Source organism: Crocodylus porosus, unplaced genomic scaffold (genome assembly GCF_001723895.1).
Source record: "Crocodylus porosus isolate Cpor-Errol unplaced genomic scaffold, CroPor_comp1, whole genome shotgun sequence".
Lineage (NCBI taxonomy): Eukaryota > Metazoa > Chordata > Crocodylia > Crocodylidae > Crocodylus > Crocodylus porosus.
In genome coordinates this window covers 80,529,385-80,540,935 of record NW_017728906.1, presented here as the reverse complement: position 1 = coordinate 80,540,935, position 11,551 = coordinate 80,529,385, and the positions used below count along the sequence as shown (strand labels likewise).

Below are 11,551 nucleotides of genomic sequence, written 5' to 3'. Positions count from 1 at the left end.
TGATTTAAAGTGAGAGACGTGCGACTCTTCCTTTCACTTGAACACTTAGAGGCCATTGTAGGGTTATTAACTGGCCTAATTTCAATATTGTTGCGTCTCAGGAAATAGGGAGGCCCGAGGAGAGGGAGAGAGACGGGGGAACGGCTGGTCAGTGGAGCAGTCAGAACACACACAACATTTATCGATTAAGTTTGCCGTCTTATATGGGCGCGGTTCGTGGCACCCCAAAACAATTACAATAGTAACATCAAAGATCACAGATCACCTTAACAAATATAATAACGAAAAAGTTTGAAATATTGCGAGAATTACCAAAGTGTGACACAGAGACACGAAGTGAGCAAATGCTGTTGGAAAAATGGCGCTGATAGACTTGCTCGACACAGGGTTGCCACAAACCTTCAATTTGTAAAAAACGCAATATCTGCGAAGCGCAATAAAACGAGGTATGCCTGTATTTTAAAGACAGTTTAAAGTTTAAATTTAAATGTTCAAAGAGAAAAAAAGATTTAACTACACAGAGGCTTAGTCAAAAATTATTCTGAATAACTAGCAATACTACGTTTGAGGTTTGAAATTCTTAAAGTGAGAGAAATTATTATAAAGAGACAAACCCTGGTCATGATGTAGTTGTGCAAACTGTTTACAAAATGCATGAGTTTCACACGTAAGAGAAACATGCGATGAATTTGTTGTTTTATAAGCTCTGTGTGTGGTCCAAACTGAGGAACTCTCTCTTGTTGTAATAAGGGTTCTTCCTTGAGCTGTGGCTTTTCAGCAGCACTAACTAGTTCTAAAAAAACAAAAACAAAAAAAATAGGAAAGATGTTACTATGAGAATGGTATACAAAACTGTATTTAAAAATTGAAATACCTACATTTTTTTAAATCAAGTATCTGCACATAAATACACTGAAACAGCTTTTCCCCCTTTCCAATTCAGATGTTTTGTTAAGAACTACGTATGTGAAGAATATATAGAGAAATGGTTGAGGAGCAAGGTATATGCAACTGCCATTTGCTACATGCTAAAACAGTAGGAGCCAACTTGCTTGGCAGGCATGTCACAAAGTCAACCCTGCACCCACTGAGTGCAACTCCAATCCACTTCCTGATCTGTTACTCCATTTTCTACATGTTAAAAACCCCCACAAGTTACACAAACATGTTGTCTCCCTAAGAGGTAGGTGTCAAACTTTAGCTAGATGCTCACAGTTTTAAATACATTTTAACAATTAGAAGATACAATTCTAAATACCTTCAAGCGGAAGAATTGCCTGATATGGTTGCAAAAGCTATAGGTGAGCCCCTTACTCCCTGTACCTTGCTTATCCCCATAAGATCAAACCCTCCAGCCAATCCCAATATGGAGTTTTATAGAATTATCAAGTTTAACCTTAAACTATATCTACCTACATGCCCTAAAAACAAGACCTTAGATTCAGTAATAGATTTAAAAAACAGAATCTCTCGTTCAAGAAATTTCTTACCGTCAAATCGTAAAACATCTAGACTGTACTTAGCCCACTTTATTTGTAATAAGAGAAGAAACACCTGATTGTAAATTTTTTGACATTCTAAGCTTATAACTATATCCACAGGCCAAGGGACCTAAAAGTGTGAGGGAAGAAAATTAAGAGTATTTAATTTCATGGAGCTTATTTCAAATGTTTTAAAATTAAAGGTGTAAAAACATTATTTTGTGACAGGGTTTTACCTTGTAGCTCAAAGTTAAGCCATCTAAGGTATGGACAGGGAGTTTCTTCTTTGCTGTATCAACACTTTCAAAAGATATAGATAGCCTATGCAAAGAAACAAGGACTCTAGTTAGCAATGGTTTGCTAAAAAACTAGCAGGTAGTTCTTTTACTTAAGATTTTTGCTTTAATTTACCACTGTTAAATATCAATGATTAAATCTTATCTGGAAAGAAACGAGTGGTTAAGATGATCTCTGTTCAGGGCTTCTTTAGAAAATGTTGTAAAAGAAATAAGACTTATGAAAAAACATCATTGCAAGTGAATAAATAACAGAGCTTGTGTGAAGGAAGAGTAAAAGCAAATTTCTGTAGGTACAATTGGAATGAATATTACAATATTAACTGAAAATCATCATCATTAGCTTACTGCCAGGCTACTATTTAAATATTTTACTACTGTGCATAATAATCCAGTGTCATGCTAAGTAAGAGGAATTTCACTGTGCTGACAAATAAGACCACAAAGAATACTTATATATTACATTAACCTATTATTTCAACAGGGAGAGAGAAGGAATTCAGTTTTTTAACTACTACTGTAAAAAATTCATGCGTTTTTACCTTGAACTGTCCTCTGGGTAACGCTGACCAACTGCCTCCTGTAGCTGAACATTTAGGAATGATACATTCTGCCAAGTTTCTTTCTCTCTAATCTTATCAAAGATAGATGTATAGAAATCATACATAGTATCTCCAGCTTCAAGCAAAAAGAAGTTTCTCATTGCCTGCAAGTACTCTACTAGCCTAAATAAGAAACACAAATATACAAACATTTCGTCAACTTTCACTGTTAAGTCTTAGTTTAACATCAAATGAAATATCATATACTATAACCTTTTAGACCAGGGGTTGGCAACATATGGCCCAGATTCAGATCCAGCCCCTGGAACCAGCCTGCAGAACCAGAGGGCTTTACCTGTGCCTTGGCTCATACCCAGGCCAGGCAGCAAGGAGCTGTGCTAAGGCTGGCCTGCTGAAAGCACCACCTGTACCACTGCTATCACTTCTCTCAGTCTCCTGGCTGCAGAATGGGTGCAGCTTCTAGCCAATGGGTAGCTGTGCCACAGCTTAAGAACAGAGAGAAGTGGCAGCACTAAGGATGCAACTTCCAGCTGTTTGGCCCTGGTGCAGCTCTGCACTGCCTAGACACTGCACTGCAGCCACAGCTTGAGAGCAGGGAGCTGGGGAAGGAGTGTTGGCAGGGAAAGCCCTCTGACACTGACAGCCAGTCACTCAGCTCTCACTGAACTGGAGCCAGGCTGGTTCCAACCTACAGCTTGTTAAAAAGGTTGCTGGTCCTTGTTTTAGGGGCATCTTCATTACAAGAACTCCAAACTGAATGGCATACTTCAGTAAACTCTGATAGATTCTTTTATTCTTACACAGGTACCACTTGGACCCACATCTAACACAGGTATTAAAGTCTCATTCTTAGCTTTAAAGTGTAGTGCCATTGATTTACTTGCGAGATCAAAGTACTTTCTTAAACTGAGTCCTTGGTTGCCAAGAATAACCTTTTGGGAGAAAATATTGGCCGTGTCTATCCACTGGGCTCCCCAGGCACCTACACATGTACCTGACACCTGCTCCAACGTGTTCTAATTAAAACATGTTGGCGCAGACTCAATTAATCGAGTTTGCTGGAGCATACTGACTAGCATGCTACAACAGCCTCAGTGTCACATGTATTCAGTGTCCCCGTGCTTCAAAATGGCAGTGGAGGCATTTTAACTAAAGTTTGTCCTGCTGCCATTTTGAAGCTCAGGACACTGAACGCATAAGACACTGCAGAAGCTTTAAATTAGAATGGCTCTTGAGAGTCGACCTAATTAAAGTGTTCCTTTTCTGCCCTCACACTCCCACACTCCTCAACATGTATAAAAATGCCCACTGTGTCTTGTAGCAGCACACAAACACTACACCAGCAGTCAATTACCTTTCTTGGCTGTGGGCCAGAATGACTCAGCTCAGGTTAAAAGCAAGCAGGAAAAAGGGTGCTACGATCCATGCACCACAACTACTTTCCTGTGCAGAGGCCTGGGAAGAGCATCTGTCCATTGCTGTTTTTCCCCAGAGGAACATGGAAAAGTGAGTGCTGCCAAAGCCATCTGCTGCTGGATGTCTCCAAAGCCTGACATCCAGATGCTGAATAAAATGGTTCCATGGGTAGGATCCAGCATGTGGGCGATGAACTGCCAACTGCACTATACTGTTCCAGGCAGCATACCTCCTAAGCTGTAACAGTGCTACAGCCAAGCTAATCAACACAGACTGACAAGCCCTATCACTTAGCAGTGCCAATTATGCTGTCTGAAGCACCATGCAAATATGGCTATGCTGCTTCTGGTCCATGAAGCAGCCCATCTGGAACAGTGTAGCATGCACAAGGACACCACTGCTACACACAGGAAAAACACAGGGCCATATATCACTAAAAATGCAGAGCATGGGAAAAACTTCCAACTTCAAAAGGGACTTTTGCTTAAATATGGACACTTAAACCAAAAAAGTCCCAATTTTACTATTACATCTCAATCTGTTGGAAAATAGAAGACTATTACCTCCCTACCTTAGGGATGTTGTAAGAATACACACAGTTAATGACTGTGCAATGTACAGGTACAACAATGAAGGGAGCCGTAAGGACTAATGACAGAATAGAGAAAAGTGATGTCCTGGAACTACCTCAGATATCAATGCCATTTTAATACTACAGAATTAGTTGCATTATTGTAGTTAAATTTAAAATTGAGTAATCTCTGCAGCTTCACCTGATTAGTCTATTAAGTGGAATGAAATTTCCTAGTCTCACTTAAGTTAAACATTTTGCCAGCAATTTAAATGGTGCTAGGGTTTCATACACTTTCAAAGGATATGAAATGCAACATAGTAAAAACACAAAAAGTTGCCAATGTTAATACTTCAGTAAACAGAAGTACTTAATACTATATGAAGTTATCTTTTTTTTTTAAGTGATTCCTACTCATTCCACAGAAGTAATCAGTTTATATGATCACTTAAAAACTATGCAGATAAGACATAAAAGTGAACAGAATGATTAGAAAAATCTTGTGTTACTTCTTTTAGTGCTTTTTTCTATTATTTATCAAAGAAGATAGATTTTCTTTAACTGCTGCTTTTACAGTAGAATATGAAAGAAGAAACATGCCTTTAAAAAAAAAAAAAGGCTCAATTTGATTTCTTACCTGTAATCTTTCTTTAAAGTTTGCATTAGATTGCCACAGCACTCCAAATACTGCTTGTCTATGTGAGGATAAAGGCAAGACCTCAGCGTCAGTTCAAAAGTCTGGCATGTCACAGATTCAGAAGATCTATCCACACAAACATCCCCACCGGTAAACTTCTCGTGAAAGTCACTTTGCTCTAAATACAACCTTAAAAAGTAAAACACATTGCTCAGGTCAGTGGTTTTCAAACTTCCTCAAGTTTGTGGAACCCCTACCCCTTCTACAGAGCCAGGGGACATGGCCTGGCAATGCTAGTACACCACCTTCTAGCCCTCTCTGCCATTACCCCCAATCTTTCTGGAAGCCCCGATGACCTACTGCAGAATTCTGGGGCTCCACAGAACAGTCTGAAAACCACTAGTTTAAATAAAAGACAAAAGTTATTCTTAGAATACCTCCCAAAAGATTGTTCTATATTCAAAACGTAGTGGTCTCACTTAGGGGATTTTACTTAAGAAGATGCCTTGCAAAGGTGGATTTCTCACTATAGTTACTGTTAACAAAATGGCATTCATGTCATAACTTAGCTAAGTGGTCAATCATACCACCTATGTAGAACAAAACTCTTCATTTGTATTGCAAGCTGTAACTAACTCAAACTCATGATGGAGCATCTTGGAATATTTTTGGAATTTACTTCTTAAAAGTAAAAAATACTGAAAACTTCCGAGTAACAGGTATTCTCATATGGCCTTTAGGGATAAACTGTGACCCAATAAAAGGAGGAGGTTCCAAGGAATGAATAAATAGGTGAAAAGTTCCATGGTTTCTTTTGTTTAGACTCAAAATCTGGATAAACTATATAACAAGAGCAAGTGGGAAAAAACTTTTTTTGGCATAAATGCAAAGGCTGAATCATAGGGCTTATCGATATGGCTAAGTGACTGAAAAGCTAGGAAGAGTGACAAACGTGCTGCAACTCTATATTCAAAGTCCAGTGTAGACACCCTTAAATGCTCCAGGCTGCCCACACTCTCTAACCATAAAGCAAACAGACATCTATCACAATAAAATGGACGCAAATTATTACCACCTACTGTGGTGAGACAAACGTTATAGATGTATATTTATTTTTTGTTTTGTGCTGCCGTAAAAATGTTTATGGCAGAAAAAGGTGATGTCTGCTTCCACCCTTAGAAGCATTCTCTTTAAAGTAATAACTGGGGATGCACCAATAAAGATTTTTTGGGCCGATACCAATTATTAATAAGCCCTATCGGCTGATACTGATATGACTGCCAATACGCATCTTGGCAGCATCCGGCTGGTAAGTCTGTTGGGGGGCTGGGGCTGCCTAGCCAGGGTGGAGCATGGGACAGAGCCATGAGCAGCTCATCTGGGCACACACAGGGAGCAGGGGCACCTCCCGTTGCTATGCACAACCCCAGGGGAGGCCTGGGGGGCATGTGCCCCCCAGATCTGCATGCAGGGTGTGGGTGGACTGCCCACTGCAGGCTCGGGGGAAGTGCTGGGCTGGGGCTATGCTCAGGGCGGGTGGTGGCAGTGGAAGGGGAGGCATGGGGGGAGTTGCAGCGAATTCTGTGGTGGCTGTAGCCCTCATTCCCAGCACTGCCACCTGTCCCAAGTGCAGCCCCAACTCAGCCCTTGCCAGGAAGAGCCTGGCGCCACCCCCAGCCCCAGCCCACAGTGGCAGCCCACTCCCACCCTGCACACAGTTCTGAGGGACACATGCCCTCCAAGCCTCCTCTGGGGGTACATGCAGCAGCAGGAGCTGTCCCCCTCTCCCCACACCCCATCCGGATGAGCTGCTTGCAGCTCCGTCCGATGCCCTACCCCAGCTAAGCCCCTCCCTCCCACACCATGGGGGCCTCAATCTGCCCCCTACCCTCCCACGCCATTTCCCTCCCCTCTGCCCTTTTTCCCCCCAACAGACTTACTGGCCAGATGCTGCTCTCCAAGCTTCCAGGCTGGCCATGCGCATGCTGCAGCTACACAGATGCACGTGGCATTTATCAGCGACATTAAATCAACCACATCAGCCAAAAAACAGCTGACTGCCAATAATGTCAACTTTTCTTTTATTGGTGCTGATATGATGTGGACTTAGTATCAGTGCACCTCTAACAACGACTAAATATAATAATAAAAAATAAAATAATAATAATATAAAAGAACCACCAAAAGGCACCTTTCACTATATTTAAATGTTTCCAGAAGTTGTAACACTAAGCAGCCTAATAGTGTTTAAAAAAGAAATAAATGGCTATATTTCTTTCTTGCCACAAATTATGTTCTGAGTCAGACAACAATTTAGAATGTTGTTGACATTAGAAATCCCAGAGGGATGCACAAAAATTTACCAAAGCCATCCCTGCTCTAAATGGAGAAATAAGGATTTTTATGGTAATTAGCTTTTTCTGTAACACTTAGGCTAAATTTTAGACCCACAAAAGAATCAATAATATATTTTTCTGGTAATCTGCTGAAGGGAAACACCAATTCAAATGAAAGAAGTTATAAGAATACATCAATGTGCATATTACAAGTACAGTAAAAGCTCTGTTATCCAGCATCCCCCAGGAATGGGGATGCCGGTTAATCAAATGTGCACTATCTGGTGCACTCCCTGGCATCAGTGTGCCAGAGGACAGAGAGGGGGGCTCTGAGCAGGCTGCTCTGCCCTGGGTTGTGGGCCAAAGCAGCGGCAAGAACTCTGCTCACAGCAACAGTGAAACCTGGAAGTGGTACTTCTGGTTTCACTTTTGCTACATCCCTCGGATGTCGATTAATAGAGTTTTCTGGTTAATAAAGTGCCGGTTAACACAGATTTTGCTGTATTCACTATCAAATAAGAGCTATTATCATAGTATAATTAATTTAATTCTCTCTCACAGAAACTGGTATGCTAAAAGATAATTCCCATTTTTCTACAGTAATCAATTCAAGTGAAACTATATATAGCAGATATCTGTAAAATCCTTCTAGCATATTCACTTCATACTTTCTTGAAGTTAACTCTGGCCATTGCTCACTTTGGAACTAAGACAATGCTTCACAGATCGTTCCACCTCCTTGTGCTTGTCCACTTTAGGTAGCAGCAAAAAAGCTTTACCCTATCAATCTAAGGTAAGATGCTGCTTGACAACACAGCAGCAAGACTGGTTACATGGTAGTTGCTCAATTACCTGGCAAAGTTAATAGCCAGCAGGGGGTCATGGACAACATCCAGTTCCAAGTGTCTTTCAGCTATAGACTGCATCTTTATTAAACTCTGCTTGGTCGCTTGCTGTTCTGTAATAATATCTGAAACAGATTCTTCCCCATGCCGCAGACGGGACTGCACAGACTCCAGAAATAATGTGTATAAACTTTTTCGTTCTGCATCTGAATTAGACATTAAAAATCTTATGATAGTTTTCTTAGAACAAAATAATGGGTAAACTTTGCACCTTTGAGCAGTACAATATTAAGCTGATCTTACCAGTTATATTTCTATACACAGCAGCAAAGAGCACTTTGGGCATGATTCATTTAAATACTTGTACTCAATTTTAAACCTTGAAATTAACAGAACAATTTATATGGTTAGGCTCCTAATCAAATAATTTGCTGAATCAGAGTCTAAAATATTAACTATCATTGTTTCAGAAAAATATAGGCCCTCTGACCCTCTAGGTATACCCCGTATATACTCAAATATGAGATAACCTTGAATTTAACACAACCCCCAAATAATTAAAGATTTTTTACACGGACAATTGATAAATTTGTTATAATTTTCCATGTACAGAACCTAATTATTGTAAGGGTGCCTTTAATTCATCCTTCCCACCACTGCAGAGGAGCAGGGTGCGTGTATGGGGGGGAGGTGTAGGGAGTTAATGGCTTGCCCCTTCTTGTGCCTGCCCACAGCCCCAAGACCACTCCTCTACCAGCTTCTACTCCCCTTTCCCATGTCCCACACTGGTAGCCTCCATCGCCCCCAGGCCCTGTAGCAACTATGTGGGCTGTGCACCACTGCCAAGGGACTAGAATAGGGACATACTTAGTGCCCCAAGCTGCAGTGTGCACAAAGACTGCCAATGCAGAGAAGTGGGGGTGATGGGAGTGGGGAGCAGAAGGGAGAGCAGCAGGCAGGAGAACAGAAGTCGTGTGTGGTGGAGGGAGCAGGCAGCAGTTGTGGCTATGGTCCCAGCCCCTGGGTAGTAGCTGAAGCACAAGTCAAAGCAGCTACCTGCCCCACCCCCATTCAAAATAATACTCAATTTTTTTATTTATTATTATTTATTTATTTTACAGGTACACTTCTGTTCTATTCCAGGCACCTTTAAATGAATTTTAATAGGCTTGAATGTCTGTCTGCTTAAAGATTTAAATTGACCTAAGTGTTACATGTGCCCCTAACCTGAGTAGGGGTGGGAGAGAAACCTCATCTTAGAATCCAGTCAATACAGTACATCATCTACAAGGTATAGTTAATAGTAAACAAAGACATTTTCACTAAGATGGTTTATCATCTCAGGGCAAAAGGGCCAACACAAACTTTTAAAAAAACCTCGAGAAGGAGTTCAAAGCCATCCTATACTACCCCCACAGATAAAAAAACTTGTATAAATGTAACAAAACTGATTCCCCTGCTGTTCTTTCTATAAAATCATTCAAGAAAAAGCCCACATAGTCAGCATGCCTATAGCTACATTAAGTTCTTTGGATCGATTACCAACAGATTTTCCTCAAATTATAACTGCTGCCTTTCTTCCATAAACTGATTCACCTACCACTTGTATCAAACAACATAGTTTTAGGATTCAGATTTAAAAAAAAAATCTTAGTTAAAACTTTAAAACAAAAACTACATTAAAATAAAGTAGCAAAACCAAAACTCTCCCCAAAAACCTATTTTAAGTGGAAACATAAATCCTAACTTTGTTCTGATTGACTACATCAAAAATCTTAGAATAGATTATGATGTTCAAACTACAAAGGAAGTTACAAACCACAAATGTAAACATGATCAGGAAAGTTCTGTATTCCTAAAAAGGGACTAGTAGAGACACTCAGGATATGGATGTATGTTTAAATTGTGAAGCAGACTATTAAAAATAGTTTCAAAAGCTGCCAGGAATTGTTCAGAAGTGTACCTGGAAAAAAAAATCAAGTATTATTTTGAACTGGTTAACTACTTTGAGTTGTCTCAAATGTGGACACCAAGTGTACTATTACGAGGGTCAGTCCTCCAAGCATCCCACAATGCAAACTGGCTGCTCTGATACGAGGCCAGAATTCTATTCTCCCCACCATCACTCCCAACTTTTTCCCTTTTTTTAGCACTTTATCTATAAGCTCCTTTAGCTTTTATTGAACAAGGAGTGTCATCATTACCCAATTCATCATGGTTCCTTATCATGCTCCCACCTGCCCCTGAGAACCCAAAACTATGAGTCCAAGTACCAAGTACTCCCACCTGCCCCCCTCCTAGGCACCCCAAAATCAGGGAAACACACCGCATACGGTTTTGGTCAACTTCAGGTTACTGAACTCACGCTTAGGTGAGCCGGGAACAGAGAGGGAGGACATCCCAGCCACATTCCAAAAATGCGGGTGCAAATCCTCCTCCACCCCCCTAAGTGCATGGCATACTGGGCTGGGTGGTCACTTCTACACCCTGGCATCACAACCACAGCACATCAGTGCTTCAAAGATGACCGTTTTTCTTAGAATGCTAGGTCAATGTACACATCCATAACCTGACTTTTATTATAACTATGAATCAGTTCCCAGTCAATGATAACTTGGAATGATACAGTTATTACATATCCACATACTCAGTACATTAACTATGCATATGCTATTAGAGACTTTAGGGAGTGGTATTTCACACAACTGTCATTTTCACCTCTTGATGCAGTTTGCTGTGGAGAACCATCTTTGCACCGTAGGTTCTTTAACAGCTGCATGGATTTTCCAGCCATGATGATTTGTTTTAGAACTGGTTTTAGAAAGGAAACCATGGTGTGCTGCCTGCTTGAGGGAGCTTGATCACTGCCGGAACTGGCGCTGGCATTATCACTCATTTTCTCTTCATTTTCTGTCTTTTCTGACACACTATATAGTGTGTAAGTAGCATACCAAAAATCTCTATGGTTAACTGGGACATTTTTGTTTCTGAAAGGAGGGGAAAAAAGAAGTATATGTTCTCTTTAAAAAAAAAAATAAAATAGTTAAGGCTTCCATACTAAGCAACATAACCATCTTTCTTTTATATTTCATTTTTGATTTGGAATAAAAAAGCACTTCTGATACCACACCCAAAGTTATTACTTCACTTATCACCAGGGATCCTGGTTTTTCTGCTAAAAAAAGCCCCAAATCTTCAGATTAAAAAAGTAATCCAAAATGCACATTTTTCTGTGATTAAAATGAAACGCTACTAATATAGTCAGTGGCATTTCATTTTAAAATCGTGGAAAAATGCATTTTGGGTTACTTTTTTAAATCTGAAAATGGGTTTGTTTGTTTTTTTTAAATTGGAAAAAACCAGGATCCCTGATCGTCATACTAGTTTTGATCTCTTGTACATCTAA

General features: G+C 40.3%; 1 protein-coding gene across 1 annotated transcript in view; it reads right to left on the bottom strand.

The window, feature by feature from the left end:
* TUBGCP5 (tubulin gamma complex associated protein 5) overlaps window positions 1-11,551 on the bottom strand; it is a 44,452-nt gene that overhangs the window by 5,537 nt on the left and 27,364 nt on the right. The window contains exons 13-19 of the mRNA XM_019529430.1: window positions 10,864-11,132; window positions 8,153-8,351; window positions 4,965-5,153; window positions 2,320-2,502; window positions 1,718-1,802; window positions 1,491-1,611; window positions 615-793 (exon numbers count right to left, since the gene is read on the bottom strand). Of these exons, the coding sequence (XP_019384975.1) occupies window positions 615-793; window positions 1,491-1,611; window positions 1,718-1,802; window positions 2,320-2,502; window positions 4,965-5,153; window positions 8,153-8,351; window positions 10,864-11,132 (1,225 nt within the window). The remainder of the gene's footprint in view (window positions 1-614; window positions 794-1,490; window positions 1,612-1,717; window positions 1,803-2,319; window positions 2,503-4,964; window positions 5,154-8,152; window positions 8,352-10,863; window positions 11,133-11,551) is intronic.